At 46.3% G+C, this 22,241-nt stretch overlaps 1 protein-coding gene across 3 annotated transcripts in view; it reads right to left on the reverse strand.

Moving 5' to 3' along the window:
• Nucleotides 1–4,177: 4,177 nt before the first annotated feature.
• The window catches only part of IPO4 (importin 4), a 62,005-nt gene continuing 43,941 nt past the window's right edge, over nucleotides 4,178–22,241 (reverse strand). The window contains exons 20-30 of one of the 3 annotated variants that reach the window (XM_070729646.1): nucleotides 20,480–20,557; nucleotides 19,692–19,749; nucleotides 17,350–17,455; nucleotides 14,686–14,879; nucleotides 14,126–14,176; nucleotides 12,691–12,816; nucleotides 10,798–11,006; nucleotides 8,913–9,045; nucleotides 8,160–8,264; nucleotides 5,974–6,043; nucleotides 4,178–5,460 (exon numbers count right to left, since the gene is read on the reverse strand). In XM_070729646.1, coding sequence (XP_070585747.1) covers nucleotides 5,330–5,460; nucleotides 5,974–6,043; nucleotides 8,160–8,264; nucleotides 8,913–9,045; nucleotides 10,798–11,006; nucleotides 12,691–12,816; nucleotides 14,126–14,176; nucleotides 14,686–14,879; nucleotides 17,350–17,455; nucleotides 19,692–19,749; nucleotides 20,480–20,557 — 1,261 coding nt within the window. In that variant the 3' untranslated portion in view covers nucleotides 4,178–5,329. Of the gene's footprint in view, nucleotides 5,461–5,973; nucleotides 6,044–8,159; nucleotides 8,265–8,912; nucleotides 9,046–10,797; nucleotides 11,007–12,690; nucleotides 12,820–13,590; nucleotides 13,841–14,125; nucleotides 14,177–14,685; nucleotides 14,880–17,349; nucleotides 17,456–19,691; nucleotides 19,750–20,479; nucleotides 20,558–22,241 lie in introns of those variants that run through there. The other 2 variants (XM_070729645.1, XM_070729647.1) reach the window with 2 other exon arrangements.

A 22,241-nucleotide genomic window follows, 5' to 3' on the forward strand; every position in this document is an offset into this window, starting at 1 on the left:
TTCCTTCCTTTTTGCTTTCTTTCCTTCCTTCCTTCCTTCCTTTTTGCTTTCTTTCCTTCCTTCCTTCTTTCTTTCCTTCTTTCTTTCCTTCCTTCCTTCCTTCTTTTTTGCTTGCTTTCTTTCCTTCCTTCCTTCTTTCTTTCCTTCCTTCCTTCTTTCTTTCCTACCTACCACCCTCCCTCCCTCCCTTCATCCCTCCCTCCTTTCTTTCTTTCTGTCATTTGAAGACATTTCGCTCCTCATCCAAGAAGCTTTTTCCGTTGTGACTGAATGGCAGAGAACAGAAGGATTTATACTTTTTTGCAATCTCCTGGTTGTTAGTACTCTCTCTGAGAGTCATTGAGGCCACTTGGATATTTATCTGTGCCCTCCCTTGAATCAGCGTGCAAATGTACTTGTATGCATCCAAACTAGACTGCTTTGTTTCTCTGTGTCATACAGGTGGATATATACATGAGGTTATATGTGTGCATCTATGTACGTACATATGTATGTATTTATGTCTGTAATGTATCAGTAATGGGTTCTAAATCCGGTTGCTACCAGTTTGTCCCACTGCTACCAGTTCATAGGCCAAACCGGGAACAACCCACCGCTGGTATGTATGTATGTATGTATGTATGTATGTATGTATGTATGTATGTATGTATGTATGTATGTATGTATAATTAATAATAAAATAATTTATTAGACTTGTATGCCGCCCCCCTTTGAAGACTCGGGGCGGCTCACAACAGCAATAAAACAGTACAATACAAATCTAATAGTTAAAACTATGACTAAAACCCCGCTATCTTAAAACCCCCCACAATCAATACTATACAATCACAACCAGACATAACTCTTAATGGTCAGAGAAGGGGATACATTAATTGCCCCATGCCTGGTGACATAGATAGGTCTTCAGGGTCTTTTGGAAGGCGAGGAGGGTGGGGGCAGTTCGAATCTCTGGGGGGAGTTGATTTCAGAGGGCCAGGGCTGCCACAGAGAAGGCTCTTCCCCTGGGTCCTGCCAGACGACATTGTTTAGTCAATGGGACCTGGAGAAGGCCAACTCTATGGGACCTAATCGGCCACTGGGGATTCATGCGGCAGAAGGCGAAGAGGGGCGGCATACAAATCTAAATAATAAATAAAATAATAAATAATATAATTAAAAACCCTAAAAATCCTAAAATAATTTAGGAGTGGTATATCAGGTGGTATGTCTGAATTGCGAAAAATAAAATAAAAGAAAAATGTGAATAACGATAAAATTTAGAGAGAAAAATCAAATTGATATTAAGAGGAAATATTACTACCATAAGACACTATTATACCATTGAGAAAATGAAACATAAAAATGGATATATTAACAGAAAAATTAACAAGATGTATGTATGTGTAATAACCAATAAAGGGAAAATATTATTATAAATGAATGAGCTGCAAACCAATTATACTGCCATTTAGCAGGTGTAAATACGTAAGCTATGATATTAAATAATCCATGTATAAAGCATGATGCTTTATTTTTGTTGTATGTTATATGTATATACCAAATGTTGTATTGTTGTTTTGTTTTTTCTTCGTTTTCTTTCTTTTTTTAATGTAAATATTTAATAAAATATTTTTTTTTTTTTAAAAACATTCATAATCATTCATTCCATAAAACACACTAAACAGAACTCATTGGTCAGGGGGAAAGATCTAATGACCCCAGGCCTGGCGACAAAGATGAATTTTTAAACTTTTTTGGAAGGCCAGGAGGGTGGGAGCAGTGCGAATCTCTGGGGGGAGCTGATTCCAGAGGGCCGGGCCCTCCACAGAGAAGGCTCTTCCCCTAGGTCCCGCCAGCCGACATTGCCTGGCTGATGGGATCCTGAGGAGACCAACTCTGTGGGACCTGACCGGACGCTGGGATTCGTGCGGCAGAAGGCGGTCTCGGAGGTAATCCCGTCCTTTTCCTCATCTCATTTGGCTGCAGGAGTGGCCAGTGGCCAACAGGCTGCAACAGAGCAGGCATTCAAAGTGGCAATGAACTTATTCTCCATATGGGTGAGGAACTTAGTTGGAACTTCTGAAAGGATTGTGTTGTAACACAGGACAGACGGCATCTGTTGAGAGCGGAGTTTGAAAGAGTGGGTCAGAGAGCCTATCTGTTTTAAGACTGAAGAGCCCTCACTCAACAGAGGGGGGGGGGATATGACACCCACATCTCCTGTTCGTGACACAGTCCTTTGGGCAGTTTTGAAATATATCCCCACCCATTTGCACTATCCAGGTGTTTAGTTTAGTTTAGTTTAATCAGATTTGTATGCCGCCCCTCTCCGCAGACTCGGGGCGGCTCACAACAATAACAATACAATTTAAAACAAATCTAACATTTAAGTTAATTTAAAAAACACCACAAATTAAAACCAATCATACATACTAGCGTACCATGCATAAATTTTATAAGCCTAGGGGGAGGGAATATGTCAATTCCCCCATGCCTGATGACAGAGGTGGGTTTTAAGGAGCTTACGAAAGGCTAGGAGGGTGGGGGCAACTCTGATATCCGGGGGGAGTTGGTTCCAAAGGGTCGGGGCCGCCACAGAGAAGGCTCTTCCCCTGGGTCCCGCCAAACGACATTGTTTAGTTGACGGGACCCAGAGGAGACCAACTCTGTGGGACCTAACTGGTCGCTGGGATTCGTGCGGCAGAAGGCGGTCCCTGAGATATTCTGGTGACTCTTGAGGGGGACAGATAAAGCTCCAAGCGGCCTCAGCAACTCACTTAAAGGGTGCAACTGACCAATTGCCTGTAAGGAATATAAATCCTTCCTTTCTCCCCCATTTCAAGAAGAACTGAAGAAGCTTCTTGGACAAGAAGCAAAACAACTTCCACAGAAAATTCCAATCGCCTATTTTTTTTTGTTTTTCTCTGAAGCTTCGGGCTGCAATGTTTTAAACTTGCCAACAGCCGTTTTTTTAAAAAACAATTATTCATTTCATTTTCCCTTCCTTCTGTTGGGTTATTGCTTGCTTGAATGCTGTGGCCTTTGCAGCTGTGGAACAGCCGTTAGATGGAAATAACCCCGTACAATTCTTCTCATTGCCCTGCAATTGTTTTTTTAAAAAACCAAAAACCACAGAACCTTTTGACTCGTTAAAGATGAACCATGATTGTTCCTGTGCTATGAATTTAAAAAAACAATGCTTTCTGCAAATTCACAGGCATTGCAAGGCCAGTTCTTTATTTTTCAGTAGAGATGGTCTTCGACATATCACCACAACCGAGGCCAAAATGTCTGTTGCTAAGCGAGATGTTAATTAAGTGAGCTTTGCCCCATTGCTTGCCAGCTTTGTTAAGTGAATGGCTGTATTTTTTTTTAAAAAGTTAGTCGCAGGGCTGTTTTAAGTGAATCTGGCCTCCCCATTGACCACGATTGTCAGAAGGTTGCAAGAAAGTTGACCTCAGGACATTGCAATCATCATGAATGTGAGTCTGTGGTCAGGGGTCTAAATTTTGGTCAAGTACCCATAGGATATACATGTGAAAAACAGCCATAAAGCACTGTTCTTCACTGTGTTTATAACTTTAAAGGGTCATTATATACCATAATTCTTTTGGATTATAAGATGAACCAATGTATAAGGTGCACCAAGATTTCAAAGAAGTAAGTAATTTAAAAAAAAAGGTTTTGTCCCCCAGGAGAACTCTGCAAGCCTCCCGAACTCTCTGGGCACCCCGTTTTTCACAAAAATGGGCTCATATATATTACCCCATGTCTATTTTTCTTCCTATGTATTTGTGTATCGGCAAAAGTTTGGGTTCGGGAGGCCGCTGAGAAGCCTCGCCGCCCGGCTGTCACCTTTTAAAACAGCCCGGGAGGGGGGGGGGGCTTCTCAGCTTCTCCGCTTTTCTTAGAAGACTAGGAGATTCCAGACGGGGAGGGGGGGCTGCTGTAAATATAAATCTGTATAAGCCCATGGTCTGTTGTAGATTCCTTTGTAGATTTTTCTCATACATCATTCCATCCTCCCTTTCTCTTACCTATGCAAAATTGCTGCCTTTCCCTTGATTTATTAAATCTGGCAAGAAGGAGGGGAAAAAAGGAAATTACTTAGGCTAGAGATCTTCATAAATCCCGTACTATGTCTTTTGGAGTAATTAACCCTCTTTGCAATGCGCAGAAAAGTTTACAAGAGGCCTCCTTAAGCGAAACAAAATATTTCCATTTTTATTACAAGGTACCGCATACAAGTACACTTCTATTCTTCCATTCCAAGAAAAAATAGGCCAAACCAGAAAGTTAAATATCTGAAAATCTAAATCACCAAGGAAGAGTTGATTTGTGAGAACCGTTGCTTGGGGGGGGAGCGGAAACGACGTACAAAAACCACATGGATCAAAAAAGAACAACAACCGCTCCTTGAAGAACTGGTGAACTTGGTGCACACAAAACCCTTGCGGAATAACTAGGTGTGACGCTCCAGGAAAGCTTCCCCAGAGCGATGCCAAACATCGGCAAAATCCCCCCCCCCTTTTTTTTGCAAACTGGCAAATATATATGCTGGTTAATGTTGGCATGAAACCGGGATCTCCACGGGGATCGCTCATTTGGCTTCAGAAAATGACCCCGAGATTGCAAATTGTGTTGAAAAACTTGGCAAATCTGTTGGGGTTTCTTTTGTCTCCCTGAAACAGCAAACAAGACACCCCCTGCCATCTGCAATTTGGCTAAAAGCGCCCATTTGAAGGCTCAGGTGTTTTGAAAAAGAGAATTCCCTTGCAGGTTAAAAAAAAAAAATCTAATGAGATATTTTTAAGAAGATCTAATTAGATATTAAAAAATCTCATTGAACACCTCCCTGCGTGGCTGATCTGTTCTTCAGGTAGCCGGCAATGGGATTAAAAAGAAGAAGAAAAAAGTTTTTAAAAAGTTTTTCTCGTGAGAAAATCCAAATGTTTCGAATCCCATTTAAGCAGCATTGGAGCAAACATTGCAAAAGACCTCGGGGTATTTTCATATTTTCAGCTGCTCGACATCCCAAAGTATTGAAAATGCCTTTGGGGGTGGGGGGGATGACAGGGGGAGGAAAGAATTAAACTCTGAAAAAATATGAACAATATGGAACCCGAGCGACACAAATGAACAAACAGCCGCCCCCCAGTTGCTGTGTGTTGGGCGCCGGATTTTGTGTTTTCGAGAGGGAGTGGTGCCTAAATTAGGGTCTTTACAGGGGATGAAGACTGAAGTTTGCAACAAGGACCCCCAAACCCTCCCACCACTTGGTGCTTTGCCCAAACAGCTGGCTTCGAAAGTCCACAGAAGTCTGAATGAGAGAGCCCCCTTCCTGCCCGTTTTAAACGGGGCCGATGGCCGCGTGGATCAAAGTGCCGACTTCTGGAGGGTTCGCCAGGATGGCTTTGCGAAACTCGGTGGGGCAGCGGGCCGAGAGGCTGCCCAGCAACGTAAGCAAGAGCTTCCTGGCTTCTGCGGAGACCAAAAGAAAGGAAGTTACCACTTATCTGGAAAGACTTCATGAACTCCATCTGTGTAGTCTGGAGCAGTGTTTCCCAACCTTGGCCACTTGAAGATATCTGGACTTCAACTCCCAGAATTCCCTAGCCAGCATTCGCCAATAAAAAATTCTATTCTATTCTATTCTATATTACTGCATTCCCGTCCAATGGTGGCCCACATGCTGCTTTATAACTTGTTCAAGGAGCTTTCCTGGTATTGAAGTCAGACTTACAGGCCTGTAGTTTCCTGGTTCCACCTTTTTAACTTTCTTGAAGATAGGGACAATATTTGCCCTTCTCCACTCGACAGGGACTTCTCCTGTTGTCCACGAATTTTCAAAGACCACTGCAAGTGGTTCCGCTATTACTTCTGCTAGCTCTTTCAGTACCCTGGGATGTAGTTCATCTGGGCCTCTAGTTCATAACTTAATGTTTCGCTTAGCACCAACATGTGTGGGGTTCAATTTGTAGTCGTAATACTCACCTGTGGGAAGATTTTCGCAAGCCAGGACAGGGCCACTGCTTCTCACGATCTCCGGAATCTGTTGCAATACCTTTCCGGGGAGGAAAACAAAGAAACCAGAAAACTGCATTAAAGAGAGTCCTTCCACTCAAGACTCCAGGAAGTCCTCGAGTTACGACCACAAAGGAGCCCAGAATGTATACAGTCATACCTCGTCTTACAAACGCCTCGTCATACAAACTTTTCGAGATACAAGCCCGAGGTTTAAGATTTTTTTGCCTCTTCTTACAAACTATTTTCACCTTACAAACCCACCGCCGCCGCTGGGATGCCCCGCCTCCGTACTTCCGTTGCCAGCGAAGCACCCATTTTTGTACTGCTGGGATTCCCCTGAGGCTCCACACCATGGGAAACCCCACCTCCGGACTTCCTTTGCCAGCAAAGCACCCGTTTTTGCGATGCTGGGATTCCCCTGCAGCATCGTAAAAACACAGAAGTCCAGAGGTGGGGTTTCCCATGGAGGGGAGCCTCAGGGGAATCCCAACAGCGCAAAAACGTGTGCTTCGGCTGGCAAAAGGGGTGAATTTTGGGCTTGCACGCATTAATCGCTTTTCCATTGATTCCTATGGGAAACATTGTTTCGTCTTACAAACTTTTCACCTTAAGAACCTCGTACCGGAACCAATTAAGTTTGTAAGACAAGGTATCACTGTATTGCCATTGTAGCTTTGAACGGTCACTAAACAAACTGTTGTAAGTCAAGGACTGCCTGCATTTGTTTAGCAGCCGTTCCAAGTGACGTAATGGCTGTTTCTCACCCTTAATGATCATCCCGTGGTCCCTTGATCCAAATTCAGACGCTTGGCAACCGAATTGTATTTATAGAAACATAGAAGTCTGACGGCAGAAAAAGACCTCCTGGTCCATCTAGTCTGCCCTTATACTATTTTCTGTGTTTTATCTTAGGATGGATATATGTTTATCCCAGGCATGTTTACATTCAGTTACTGTGGATTTATCTACCACGTCTGCTGGAAGTTTGTTCCAAGGATCTACTACTCTTTCAGTAAAATAATATTTTCTCATGTTGCTTTTGATCTTTCTCCCAACTAACTTCAGATTGTGTCCCCTTGTTCTTGTGTTCACTTTCCTATTAAAAACACTTCCCTCCTGGACCTTATTTAACCCTTTGACATATTTAAATGTTTCGATCATGTCCCCCCTTTTCCTTCTGTCCTCCAGACTATACAGATTGATAATTGTTGCAGAGTCCTGGGGGTCACACAATCCCCTTTTGCGACCTTCTGACAAGCAAAGTTCAACACGGAAGCCAGGTTTGTTTAATGGCCGTGTGGCTAGCTTAAAACCACTGCAGGGATTTACCTAACAAGGTTGTCAAATTAAATTAACTGATATTTCAGGGAGCGACACAAAGTCTGGGCTCAATTGTGGTCATAAGTAGAGGACTAGTAGACTAAGAATTGACTTTCCCTAGTCCTCAGAGGTTCCTTGGCAGAAAGGATAAGGCCAAATACCCCAAATATTATCCCTATTCTGTTATCTATTCTATTCTATTTTCTATTCTATTCTGTTCTATTTTAGAGTCCTGTTCTATTGATTTCTGTTCTGTTCTGTTTATTTATTCATTTATTTGATTCAACCTCTATGCTGCCCAATCCCACATCTCCATTTTTCCAACTGGGACGGCATACTGGACCATTCATATAGCAGCCCACTATTGGGGCTACCTCGTTTTGACCTAGACTTCACCAAAAGCACAAAACTGACTCCACGTCCTGGTAAAACCCCTTCGCCCCATGAACTAATTGTCTCCTGCAAATACCCCTCTCCTTTTGCTCCTCTTTTAATCCCTATGGGACGGACTGTTCACATCCACCTTTGGCCTTATTCCAAAATTGACCCTTGTCCTTCAGCTGTTCCCTTCATCTGGCAACTCTGCGGATGCGTAGACTGGGAACGAGCTCCAGCCATTCGTCTGCCTCACTGATGTCTGACTCCAGAGGCAGCTGATAACAGTCAAGACAGCCCCGGCTCCATCTCTGCCTCGGACGTAGAGCCTTCCAACAGACTCCATGGCTGGCCCATGTTCCTCCCCGACCTCCTCAATGTCTGCTGAGTCTGCTGTGAGCTCCACTGATCGCTGGAGAGCCACCAAACCACCCCTTCCTGGTTGAACAGAGACCCACCTGTGATGGGTCATTTTCATAGATAAAAGTGATAAAACGGTAGACAGTTTTGTATTCCTCGAAGTCTTCTCTCAGTGGGAGGGCGCGAAGCAGTACAGGGAAAACCTGTTGAGAAGAGGGTTGAGAAGACAAAGTCACCAATTCAAGAGGGAAGAGGTTCATGATCCCTTAAGGATCCTATTACGGTTTGGCTTCTTATCAAGGAAAACAAAAAAACAAAACTCGCGAAACCCTACATTTTCACGTGGGCTTCTCCAATCTTGGCAACTTTAAGACTTGTGGACTTCAACGCCCAGCATTCCCCAGAAATGTTTAGTATTTCTTGGTTTAAATAAAGAGTACTGCATAGTGCTTAAGGTATCCGTTTACCTTAGTGCTTAAGGTATCCGTTTACCAGGAGACAGAGAGTTCTAGTCCTGACAGGCATGAAAGCTGGCTAGGTGTCTTTGGGTCAACCGCCAGGAACCTGGGATTTCTAGTTCCACCTTAGGCACCAAAGCCATCTGAGTGTCTGCTCCGAGGACCAGTAGTGGGAATTTTGAATAGTTCAGCGAACTGCTATATACCACCTCTGACTGGCCTCCACCCTCATCTATTCTCTGCCAGCTGAGAATAAAATGGGGATTTTGCAGTATCCTTCCGCTGCCAAGCCCCCCAAGCCATGCCCATTGAACCAGCAGCAACAGCAAAAAAAAAAAAAATTGTATCCCACCCCCGTTCTGCGCTCACAGATGCAAAAAAATCGTGTCTTACCTGTCCCACGGGCATTCCTCCAGGATTGGTCATTATCATCCTCGAAACGGCTCCGCACACGTTGTCGGTTACACGGTTGTTACGTTCTTGAGAAATGAGGTTGGATAAAAGGCCCAGAATTTTGGGATAGTGTCTGGCCAGGTCAAAAGAGGTTAAGGGGGAAAATAATGGTGTATGTTGTGTTGTGTTGCGTGTGTGTGTACGCCGGATCTTTTTTCTGGTCCTCCCAAGCCATTCACATCACAGGGGATAGTTAACCGGTTCAGTCTGGTTTGCCTGAACCGTTAGCAGAATTCACGGATGGCCCTGCCCACCTGCCCCGGGTTCTGCGCTATCCTAATTGCGCCCGTTTTTGAGGCCGGGTGACTGCATGGAAGCCTCGCCTTTCGGAACAGTAAAGAATACTGCACCGCCATGGCAGTTAGAAATGAAACCGAGTCTTCATTCAACAAATGTTGGGATCCCTTTTATACGTGGTTAAAAAAAAGAGAACAATTTGCTTAAACAATGGAATGATCTGTATATATTAGATTAGACACAAATCTAGTATAAACCCCCTTCTTTTCTTTTCCAATTGCTGCAAGAGATATTGGATGTATAAAGATAAAATTTTACTTTTAGTGCCAAATCTCTATACCGTGATTAATTCAACGCTGGCTTATCCCTATCTATATGACTAATCTTGATCTAAGGTCATGAGCTAACAAAGTTAAAATTAGTTCACATTCTCAACACAACTCCACTGTACACTCGCCCACCCTTCTCTCTTTTTCTCTCCTCTTCATTGCTTCACCTCTTTTTTTTCTTCTCTTCCTTTTTTCTCTACTATCTCTATATCTTTTCTTTTTATTTTCTTTCTCTTTCTTTTTTGTAAGTCTATATGTTTATTGAATGCTATAATTTATATATTCAGACATATTGTAATGTAATAGATTCCAACGTCAACTGTTAGGATTGTCTTTTATGTTTTGTATATTTGTAAATAAAAACTTTTTTAAAAAAAGAAAAGAATACTGCACCGCTAGCAAAAATTGAGCTATATGCACAGCTTCGAGGGTCTTGTAGGCGCGTGGGCGTGTCCCAGTGTTTTTGCTTCTGCGCAGGCAGCAAAATCTTGCGTGGGGGACGTGCATGTGAAAGAGTGTATGCGCGGAAGCAAAAAAACCTGCCAAAAGCTCTCTCTTGCGCGCACCCCCTCATGAGTTTCTGTTCTTGCACATGTGCAGAAGCCAAAAGACGCTGGGACACCCACACACGCCCGCAAGACACTCGAAGCTGCGCACGCAGCACATCGGTAGCAGCAGTGGGAGCAATCTCCGGGACCACCTTCTGCCGCACGAATCCCAGCGACCGGTTAGGTCCCACAGAGTTGGCCTTCTCCGGGTCCCGTCGACTAAACAATGTCATTTGGCGAGACCCAGGAGGAGAGCCTTCTCTGTGGCGGCCCCGACCCTCTGGAACCAGCTCCGCCCAGATATCAGAGTTGCCCCCACCCTCCTTGCCTTTCGCAAGCTCCTTAAAACCCACCTCTGTCGTCAGGCATGGGGGAATTGAAATTTCCCTTCCCCCTAGGCTCATAGAATTTATACATGGTATGCTTGTATGTATGAGTGGTTCTTTAAATTGGTTTTTTTAAGATTGTTTTTAATATTAGATTTGTTTATATTGTCTTTTTTATTGTTGTTAGCCGCCCCGAGTCTTCGGAGAGGGGCGGCATACAAATCTAATAAATAAAATAAATAAATAAGTAAATAAATCTGCCTGTGTGCATTTGTGGAGGTCCGTGTGCCCTGACATTTGCAAACCGGTAGGGAGGATGAGTGAAACCATCCCTGATTCCCATGGATGATTCCAGCCACTCTGCCCGGATGGGGACCAAGGATACTCGTAGATGGCTTCCCTGCCGTGCTCGGCCAGGACACCCAGCCCGAAGACGGCGTTGCTACGCACTTCCTGGTCCTCATCGCGGGCTGCCCCCATCAGCAAAGGCAGCAGGTGGGGTACGAAGGAACTGGAGGCTCCTCCCAGGCCCTGGATCGTCTCTGCAATGACGCCCACAGCAAAGGACTTGTCCGCGGTGGAAGAGGAAGGTTTCTGCAAAAGGGGAATGGGGAGGTAGAAAGGGAGGAGTTCACACACACACACACACAAAACACAGTGCTGAACTTAAACCAGAGATATTTTTCCTGGACAGGGGAAAGGAAAGGAAGAGAAGAGAAAGGGAGGGAAGAAGAGGGAGGGAGGAGGAAGGGAATAAAGAAGGAAAGGAAGAGAGCGGGAGGAAGGGAGGGAAGAAGAGGGAGGGAGGGAGGAGGAATAAAGAAGGAAAGGAAGAGAGCGGGAGGAAGGGAGGGAAGAAGAGGGAGGGACGGTGGAAGAAAGGGAGGAAAGGAAGAGAAAAAAAGGGAGGAAGGGAGTGGAATGAAGGAGGAAAGGAAGGGAAGAGGAAGGGAGGGAAGAAGAGGGAGGGACGGTGGAAGAAAGGGAGGAAAGGAAGAGAAAAAAAGGGAGGGAGGGAGTGGAATGAAGGAGGAAAGGAAGGGAAGAGGAAGGGAGGGAAGAAGAGGGAGGGACGGTGGAAGAAAGGGAGGAAAGGAAGAGAAGAGAAAGGGAAGGAGGGAAAGAAGGAAGGAAGAAAGAAGGAAGGAAAGGAAGAGAAAGGGAGGGAAGAAGAGGGAGGGAGGAGGAAGGGAATAAAGAAGGAAAGGAAGAGAGCGGGAGGAAGGGAGGGAAGAAGAGGGAGGGACGGTGGAAGGAAGGGAGGAAAGGAAGAGAAAAAAAGGGAGGGAGGGAAAGAAGGAAGGAAGGAAGAAAGAAGGAAGTTAAGGAAGAGAAAGGGAGGGAAGAAGAGGGAGGGACGGTGGAAGGAAGGGAGGAAAGGAAGAGAAGAGAAAGGGAGGGAGGGAAAGAAGGAAGGAAGGAAGAAGGAAGGAAAGGAAAGGAAGAGAAAGGGAGGGAAGAAGAGGGAGGGAGGAGGAATAAAGAAGGAAAGGAAGAGAGCGGGAGGAAGGGAGGGAAGAAGAGGGAGGGACGGTGGAAGGAAGGGAGGAAAGGAAGAGAAGAAAAAGGGAGGGAGGGAAAGAAGGAAGGAAGGAAGAAAGAAGGAAGGAAAGGAAAGGAAGAGAAAGGGAGGGAAGAAGAGGGAGGGACGGTGGAAGAAAGGGAGGAAAGGAAGAGAAGAGAAAGGGAGGGAGGGAAAGAAGGAAGGAAGAAAGAAGGAAGGAAAGGAAGAGAAACGGAGGGAAGAAGAGGGAGGGAGGAAGAAGGGAATAAAGAAGGAAAGGAAGAGAGCGGGAGGAAGGGAGGGAAGAAGAGGGAGGGACGGTGGAAGAAAGGGAGGAAAGGAAGAGAAGGAAAAGGGAGGGAGTGGAATGAAGGAGGAAAGGAAGGGAAGAGAAAGGGAGGGAGGGAGGGAGGGAAAGAAGGAAAGGAGAGAAAAGGGAGAGAAAAGGGAGGGAGGGAGGAAAGGCCCCAAATTGCCATTAATTGAAGATGGCCTTCCAAAGAATGACACCCCACCCCCAGAGTTATTGGGGGGAGGAATGGAGGAACCCAAAGCCCAAATGAGGCCTCTTTGAGGCAGACCAAAAAGACCAAATTCTCCAGCCTCCCCTGCCAGAAGGACCAGGGAAAGGGAAGAACCAAGAAACCACTAGCTCAGCCGGGATGCAAAAACTGACTTTAATCTTGGTCAGTCGCCTCATGCTGAGATGGGAGGCAAACCGGTTGAATACATTACAAACAAAAATGAAAACAACCCCCACAGCCCCAAGCTCACCATCTTGTTGAGGAGCAGTGGCAAGAAGCCAGCGAAGTAAGGAGCGAAGACGTCTCCTCCGGTGGCTTCCGCGAGGACCGGGATCAACTCCCCGGCATATTCAATCAGCATGGAGTCGTATTCCGCCTGCTAGGGAGAGGAGCGAGGGGGGGAGAGGGGGGGGAGGTCTGGGCATTCCTCGAACCCAGGACCCTGCGTTTCCCTCACCTCTACCCGAGGCCAAAGATAGAGAGGGGGGAGAGCGATGGGCTAAGAATCTGGGCACCGTCTCCAATAGCTTTTTCCCAGGCAGGAAAAACTGGAAACCCCCCCACACACACACTCACACACAAAATGCAGGGAGTCCTCAACCTATGACCACAATTCAGCCCAACAGGTTGGGTCCCTAAGTGTGGAAACTGGTCGGAAGGCACTTTTGCCATCGCGAAATGAAGGTCTTCGAGCTTAAGTGCAGAAGATTTCCAAACTTATCCGCTGGGAGAGATTGTCCCTCTATTGCTTTTTCATTTAAAGTGGGGCTTTTATAATATTGTTTATAATTTAGATTCTGCTTTTGGGTTCATCGAGGATGCGTATGAACTTTAATTTTGATTTTTTTTTTTCTAGGGTGGGGGAAGAAATTGTTCTGTTTCTTTGCAAATGGCTGATTAACTGCAGCTAGTCCTACAGGGAGTCCTCCCCTTATGACCACAATCACAATAGAGCCTAACATTTCTTTTATTAAGTAATGACAGTTTGCTTAAGTGATTTTCGCCCCCTTTTACAACTTTTTTCACCACCGTTGTTAAATGAATCACTGCAGTTGATAAGATATAGACAGATATAGACAGAGAGATAGAAATATAGATCCATAGATTAGATAGATAGATTGATAGATAGATAGATAGATAGATAGATAGATAGATAATAGATGGTAGAGATAAAAATATACATAGAAACAGAGATAAACATTCATTTATTCATTCATTCAATTTCTATGTCGCCCAATCCTGAAGGACCCATGTAGGAAACATGTAGAGATATAGACAGAGTGTATGTTTGTATGTATGTAATGTATGTATGTATGTATATATTTGTATATGTACAGTATGTATGTAGATAGACAGACAGACAGACAGACGGGTGGGTGGATGGATGGATAGATGGACAGCTAGAGACAGACAGACAGAGATAAAAATAGATATAGAGATGTAGAAATATTTAGATATATGCAGACATAGATATATAGATTTTTGTCTCTCCCCCCTCTTAAAATTACACATACATGTACATATATATGTGCATATGTGTTTGGGGGGGCCATTAAATAATAATAATAATAATAATAATAATAATAATAATAATAATAATAATAATTTATTAGATTTGTATGCCACCCCTCTCCGAAGACATCATCATTAAATGGGTTCCAAGAGGGGGGCATTTCCAATCTTACTTCTTCTTCATCGTCTTCGTCTTCATATTCCTCGTTGTCTTGACAGGCTACCTGACAGAGGGGAAGGAGAGCAAAGATTCACATTTGACACATCGAGTGAGACCGTTTCGTTCCCCCACAAAGAGCTACGTGGAGTTTGGCTCTGAGGCTTAGACTGGGAGGAGTCCATGGACTGCCCGCCTTGCCCAGGACTTACACACAAGAGTCCTTGGTTTACGCCCAGAAGGGGACCCAAAATTTCTGTTGCGCCGTGAGAGCCAATTGAGTGAGTTCGGGCCCATTTTTAGGACTTTTGCCCAGCCGTCGTGTGGTCGTTAAGTGGATCTGGCTCCCCCCCCCCCCCTCCAAACTTTGCTTGTCGGAAGGTTGCAAACAGGGATGGCATGGGTCTGAATTTAGATCTGGGGAGGTTAATGGTGAAAAGGGCCACAAGTCCCTCTCCCCCCCCCCCGAGTGCCGTTGTGACTTCAGAACGGTCACTGCAGGGAAGGTTATAAGTCGAGGAGTTTCTGTCATGCAGCGGAGGAGGAAGAGGAAGAGGAAGAGGAGGGAGGGCTCACCTTCTGTTCCAGCACCTCCCGCAGCATCCGGCAGAAGTCAATGAGGTGGCTCGGCTCCGGCAGGACGTCCTTCTGGCACTCTTTTACCACTTTGGCCAGCACCTCCAGTATGGCCATGACAACCTCGCGCTCTTGGTCCTCCTGCGCCCCCTTCAGGTAGACCGGCAGCAGCGTGCAGACCAGCTTCCGAAAGGCTGTGTTGAGTGGGGGAAGAGGAGAAGAGAAGGAAGAGCAATCAGGGGCTTTCACAAATATGCCCATGTCACACCAACACTCCGCAGTCTGCATTGGTTGCCGATCAGTTTCCGGTCACAATTCAAAGTGTTGGTTATGACCTATAAAGCCCTACATGGCATTGGACCAGAATATCTCAGGGACCGCCTTCTGCTGCACGAATCCCAGCGACCAGTTAGGTCCCACAGAGTGGGCCTTCTCCAGGTCCCGTCAACTAAACAATGTCGCTTGGTGGGACCCAGGAGAAGAGCCTTCTCTGTGGCGGCCCCGGCCCTCTGGAACCAACTCCCCCCCGAGATTAGAATTGCCCCCACCTTCCTTGCCTTTCGTAAGCTCCTTAAAACCCACCTCTGCCGTCAGGCATGGGGGAACTGAGATACTCTTTCCCCCTAGGCCTTTACAATTTATGCATGGTACGTTTGTGTGTATGTTTGGTTTTATAATAAGGGTTTTAAACTGTTTTAATATTGGATTGTTATATGCTGTTTTTATTACTGTTGTTAGCCGCCCCGAGTCTACGGAGAGGGGCGGCATACAAATCCAATAAATAAATAAATAAGACAGGAGGAAGAGAGGGAAGAATGAGGAAGTGGGAATAAGAAAGAGAGAGTGAGGAAAGAAAAAAAGAGTAGGATGGAGGGAGGGATGTGGAAATGAGAGGGAAAGAGGAGAGAAGAGGAGAAAAGGGAAGGAAGAATATGGGAATGAGGAGAAGGGAACAGAAGGAAAGGACGAAGAAAGGAGAGAAGAATGTGAAGATGGGAAGGGAGGAAGGGAGGAAGGAGGAAGGAGAAAGAGAAGGAAAGATGTAAAGGAGTTGGGAATGAGAGGGAGGGAGGGAAGAGATGGAAGGAGAAAGGAAGGAGGGAGGGATTAAAAAAGGAGGGAAGCAGGGAGGGAGAAAGGGGAGGAAAGGAGGTAGAAAATAGGAAAAGGAAGGAGTTGGAAGGAAGGAAAGGAAGAAGGTAGGGTGAGAGGAAGGGAAAGAGGGAAAAGAAAGAAGAAGAGAGGAAGGAAGGAAAGAGGGAAAGAGGAAGGAAAGGAAGAAAGGAGGGAGAGAGGAAGGAAAGAGGGAAGGAGGAAAGGAGGAAGCCAAGCAAAAGAATGAATAACCCAACTTTTGAAGACCACAGTCCTTCCGAATAGCCAAATACAGTGGTACCTCATGATACGAACCCCTCGTCTTACGAACAACCTGAGATACGAACCCGGGGTTCAGAAAATTTTTGCCTCTTCTTACGAACTTTTTCCTTCTTACGAACCCGCCGCTGCTGCCCCGCCGCCCGGCTGTCACTTTTTGAAACAGCCGGGGAACTTCCCAGCGTCCTCCTGAACCCGAACGCCAAACCCGAACTTCTGGGTTCGTTGTTCAGGAGGCCGCTGGGAAGCCCCCTTGGCTGTTTTAAAAGGTGACAGCCGGGCGGCGGGGCTTCCCAGCGGCCTCCCGAATGCCAAACCCAGAAGTTCGGCAAAAGTTTGGGTTCGGGAGGCCGCTGGGAAGCCCCGCCGCCCGTCTGTCACCTTTTAAAACAGCCGGGGGGCTTCCCAGTGGCCTCCCGAACCCGAACGCCAAACCCGAACTTCTGGGTTCGGCGTTCGGGAGGCCGCCGAGAAGCCCCCCCGGCTGTTTTAAAAGATGACAGCGTGGAGCAAAGGGAGGCTCAAACCGCTGGCGGCTTTAAAAAGCGGCGTGGAGGAATGGGAAGCTGAAGCCGCTGGTGTTTGAGCTTCCCATTCCTCCACGCCACTTCGCCCTGCCTGTCATCCTGGCTCAAGCGGGCAGCGGCAGACCACCTTTGGGTTTTCAGCTGGGGGGGGAGGGAGTTAGGAAGGTCCTCCTGCTCTCCCCCCCAGCCAAAAACACAAAAGCGGTCTGCTGCCGCCCGCTTGAGCCAGGATGACAGGCAGGGCGAAGGGGCGTGGAGGAATGGGAAGCTCAAACACCGGCGGCTTCAGCTTCCCATTGCCCCACGGGCGGCGGCAGACCGCCTTTGTGTGTTTGGCTGGGGGGGGGAGCAGGATGACCTTCCTGACTGCATGGCATCCTGCATGCAGGATGACATGCATGGCAAAGGGGCGGGGAGGATTGGGAGGCTCAAGCCTCCTTCGGTGGTGGCGGCCGGTTTCTGATTTTTGGGCTTGCACGCATTAATCGCTTTTCCATTGATTCCTATGGGAAACAATGTTTCGTCTTACGGACTTTTCACCTTATGAACCTCCTCCGGGCACCAATTAAGTTCGTAAGACGAGGTATCACTGTACCGCCATCTTCCACCTAGGACGCCCCATCAGTGGGTGGGTTTTTGAGGAGGGGGGGGTGGCGTGTGGAAAGGGGTGGCTGAGAAAAGCCCTCCTCCACTCCACCATGGGTGTGTGTGTGTGTGTGTGTCCCCTCTCAACACCCCCTCCCAATCCCGGCAACCCACTCACCCGCCATGTTAGTTTCGGACAGCTGTTGCTTGCACACCCGATGTAGCGAAATGATGAATTGCCCCAGGGCTTCGAATGCAGCCTTCCGGACCCGAATGTGTGGGCACTAAAAAAAAAAGAAGCAGACCCCCCCAAACACACAAATGTATGATGTTTTACCCATTTTGGCAGCCGCAAATTTAGCTGAAGTCCCCCCACCCCACCCCGGCCCCAACAGGGACTGTATTTCTGAAACCACCCAACCCCTAAACGGGACCCTATCCATCATTTAAACGCTTCCAAATTGGAGGCGGAGTGAAGGATCCAGAATTGGTACCGGTACATGGTGGACCACATTCATTTCGAAATTATGGAAATAAGATTAAATAACTTTGATGAAAATAAATAGGAGAAGCTGATGGCACGATGGAGTAAAGTGAAAAATTATATCTTAAGTAGAATTTATGACGACAATGTGAAAAATAAATCCCAATCACTTTTTTGTATGTAAAGAAATGTAAACCGGAGCTAAGGAAGAAATTGAAACTTATTGTAAATAATTTAACCCCCTAAATGGTGGTGGGGTTTTATTGGTGATGGGCACGTCTTCTTTTATGTATTTTTTGTTTGTTGTTAATTTAGTAAATAAACCAATAAAAAATATTTTTTTTTAAAAAAGTGAAGGAATATAGACAGCAGGAGCAATTGTAATGATGTATTAGAGAATATTATCTGCCGAACAAAACTCCTCATCGGCAACGGGAACGGCATCAGGCCAGGAAATCCTCAGCTCCATTTCCGTTGCCATTCCCAAGGCATCGTGGTCATTAAAAGATGATGTTTCATAATGATTAGAACTATACAGACAGTCCCCGATGTACAACCAACCATGAAGTCTGCTGGTTTTGAGTGATATGTCATGAACCGTCGTAAAACGGGTTGTGTCACCACGCGCCTTCCAGAAGTGTATGGGCAGTCCTTCAAGAGCGCAAATCAAGGCCAAGGTTTTCGTGGCTAAGCAAAGCACCTGTTCAATGAGCTGCGTCCCAGTTTACAGCCTTGGTTGTTAAGCGGATGGCTGCAGCGGCAGCTAAACGAATGACATGGTCAGTAAGCGAATCTGGCTTTCTCTCTTTTTCCCAAGCCAGCTGGAAACGTTGCCAAAGAGGATCACATTGGTTGCCGATCAGTTTCCGGTCACAATTCAAAGTGTTGGTTATGACCTATAAAGCCCTTCATGGCACCGGAACAGAATATCTTCGGGACCGCCTCCTGTTAGGTCCCACAGAGTCAGCCTTCTTCGGGTCCCGTCGACTAAACAGTGTCGTCTGGCGGGACCCAGGGGAAGAGCCTTCTCTGTGGGGGCCCCGATCCTCTGGAACCAGCTCCCCCCTGAAATTAGGATTGCCCCCACCCTCCCTGCCTTTCGTAAACTCATTAAGACCCACCTCTGCCGTCAGGCATGGGGGAACTAAAGCACCTCCCCCTTGCCCATGTTGTGTTGTTGATTGATTGACTGTGTGCCTGTTTTTTATATATATATTGGGATTGTTTTAGGAAATTACTAATTTTAAATTGTAATTAGATTGGTGGGCATTGGATTTTTATTATGTACTGTTTTTTATCATTGTTGTGAGCCGCCCCGAGTTTGCGGAGAGGGGCGGCATATAAATCCAATAAATCTAATCTAATCTAATCACATGATCCTCTGGTGTGTAACCATGGTAAATGGCCAAATTTTGATCATGTGACCCCAGGGATATTCGTAAGTATGTAAACCAGTCATGTCAGGTATTTTTTCCCCAGAGCATTGACTTTGGCCACTGAATTAACGGACAGTAAGTCGAGGATTATCTGTAGGAAATCCTTGACATATGACCGTAAGCGGAACCCTGGCCAGTAGGGTCTTATGACATAATGGTCGTAAAATGAGTCGGTCACGGGCCCGATCCAAAGTCAAAACGTTTTTTGAGATAGTCGTAAAACAAATGCAGCAGTCGTTAAGTTGCGGTTTTTCTAGCAAAGGTATCATCAAAATGAATTGCGCGACCACGTGAACCTGCTGCTAAAATGGCCGTAAACATGTCCCTTTTGCCGCACCTACAACCTTTGGTCACGTGACCCTGGAGGGGGCCTGGCTGTCAAAATGTCGCACCCAGGTTGTAAGTCCTCTTTTTCCCCTCGCAGCTACGAATGGTCGCTAAGTGGACGGTCGTAGGTTGAGGACTATTTGTCTCTAAAACAATTTATTCAGCTTTCCTTCAGCGATGGTCTTCTGAAAGAACCCCCCCCTGTCCCCAACCCACAAAACGGATTTTTCCCGGAAGCGATAGCCCACCTCCCCGGTCGCGGCCTGGCCTTACCGGCAGTAACTGGGACACTTCCTGGATCGAGGTCTCAAGGTAAGGCAGGAAGGACATACTGTGGAAAAGAGAGAGAAAGGAAGGAGGGAACGAAGGAAGGGGGGGGAAATGAACAATTTCTGGAGCAAAACAGCGTTTCTTTACGGGAAGTCGCTCTTCCCAGATGCTGATTGGTTCCAATCACCAGGAAATTGTGAGTTCTAGTCCCGCCTTAGGCATGAAAGCCAACTGGGTGACTTTGGGTCAATCACCAGGAATTCTAGTCCCGCCTTAGGCATGAAAACAGGCTGGATGAATGTGGACCAATCACCAGAAGAGTGGGAATTCTAGTCCCGCCTTAGGCATGAAAGCCGGCTGGGTGAATGTGGACCAATCACCAGAAGAGTGGGAATTCTAGTCCCGCATTAGGCATGAAAACAGGCTGGGTGAATGTGGACCAATCACCAGAAGAGTGGGAATTCTAGTCCCGCCTTAGGCATGAAAACTGGCTGGGTGAATGTGCACCAATCACCAAAAGAGTGGGAATTCTAGTCCCGCCTTAGGCATGAAAGCCGGCTGGGTGAATGTGCACCAATCACCAAAAGAGTGGGAATTCTAGTCCCGCCTTAGGCATGAAAACCGTCTGGGTGAATGTGGACCAATCACCAGAAGAGTGGGAATTCTAGTCCCGCCTTAGGCATGAAAACCGGCTGGGTGAATGTGGACCAATCACCAGAAGAGTGGGAATTCTAGTCACGCCTTAGGCATGAAAACTGGTAAGGGAAAAAACCCACAGAGATCCGAGTTACCTGACGCTGGTGGCGATTTCTCCCAGGGCTATGCAGGCGTCTTCCTTCTCGTCCATAAAGACGCTTCGCACGGGCACCCTGTGCGGGATGGGTGGAAACAAAGCTGAAGACCACCCACCTTAAAATGGCAGAGACTGTGAAACCCCACCCTCAAATGGAAATTTCTACTCCACACGAACGCTTTAATGTTTCTAGTCCACATGAACGCTTTAATGTTTCCAATGCACACTAACGCTGAGGACATTATTTCCGAACCGGAAGAGGTTGCCCAGAGGACGGGCAAGTCCTCGACTAAATGACTGCGATCGTGCCTGACGTTTCTGTCATTAAGCGACATGCTGGCAATTTAACCATTAATTTATCTCAGATGAATTAAGCTATAACTCTTTTCTTTTTCAACACTTACTACATAGATATAAATATATCTTATTTTCTCTATGCACTTCTTTTCCTTTTTCCTTTTTTCTTTTCTACCGAAATATTACTGATACACCCAATAATATATCAATACACCTAGTCGTATTTCCTGATAACGTCTGCTACTTATGCAGATTCCTTCTTCATTTCTTTTTTTTATATATACAGTAGTACCTCTAGATACGAGTTTAATTCGTTCCAGAAGGGAGCTTGTATGTCGAACAACTCGTATCTGGAACAAATGGCTTTAGACTTTGTTTTTCCCCTCCGAGATAACCAGAAGCAAGGATTCTTGCGCCACCTAGTGGATGCTCGGCTCGTATCCCGAATTTGAGCTCAGGTCTGGAACAGAAATTTCTCTCCCCTCGTGGCTCGTATCTTGAAATACTCGCATGTGGAGCAGCTCGTATCTAGAGGTACTACTGTATATACTTTTCCTTTGCGCAATATTTCATAAAAATCTAATCCTATTTTTCTACTTACCTTTCTACAGATAAGTCTTTTACTACTCTTACTAATACTTATTATTCTTATGAGCTTTAATTAATACGATAAGCTAGACAAATTAATTATTTATAGTAATAAGATACAAATGTGAATATTGAAATTCTGTTCCGTTTTCTTACATATACAGTAATACCTCATGATACGAATTTAATTGGTGCAAGGAGGAGGTTCGTAAGACGAAAGGTTCGTAAGACGAAACATTGTTTTCCATAGGAAACAATGTAAAGTCAATTAATCCGTGCAACCAAAAAACCCCCCGCAAAAAAACGGCTTTCGGCGACTGCTGGGAAGCCGCGCGGCTGTTTTAAAAGGTGACAGCCGGCCTGGGGGGCTTCCCAGCACCCCCCCGAACCCGGGTTCGGGGTTCGGGGGGTGCTGGCAAGCCCCCCAGGCCGGCTGCGACCTTTTAAAACAGCCACGCCGCTTCGCAGCTGTCTCCCGAAGCCGAACGCGGAAGTTCGGTTTAGCGTTCGGCTTCAGGAGACAGCTGCGAAGCGGCGCGGGTGTTTTAAAAGGTCGCAGCCGGCCTGGGGGGCTTGCCAGCACCCCCCCGAACCCCGAACCCGGGGTTCAGCAAAATTTTGCCTCTTCTTACGAACTTTGTTCGAGTTACGAACCGGCGTTCGGGAGGCTTCTGGGAAGCCCCGCCGCCCGGCTGTCACCTTTTAAAACAGCCGCGCGGCTTCCCAGCAGTCTCCGACCGCCGGTTCGTAACTCGAAAAAAGTTCGTAAGAAGAGGCAAAAATTTTCTGAACCCTGGGTTCATATCACGAGTTGTTCGTAAGACGAGGGGTTCGTATCTTGAGGTACCACTGTATTATGAAATATAACATCATGT

Source organism: Erythrolamprus reginae, chromosome Z, assembly GCF_031021105.1.
Source record: "Erythrolamprus reginae isolate rEryReg1 chromosome Z, rEryReg1.hap1, whole genome shotgun sequence".
In the NCBI taxonomy this organism is placed as follows: domain Eukaryota; kingdom Metazoa; phylum Chordata; class Lepidosauria; order Squamata; family Dipsadidae; genus Erythrolamprus; species Erythrolamprus reginae.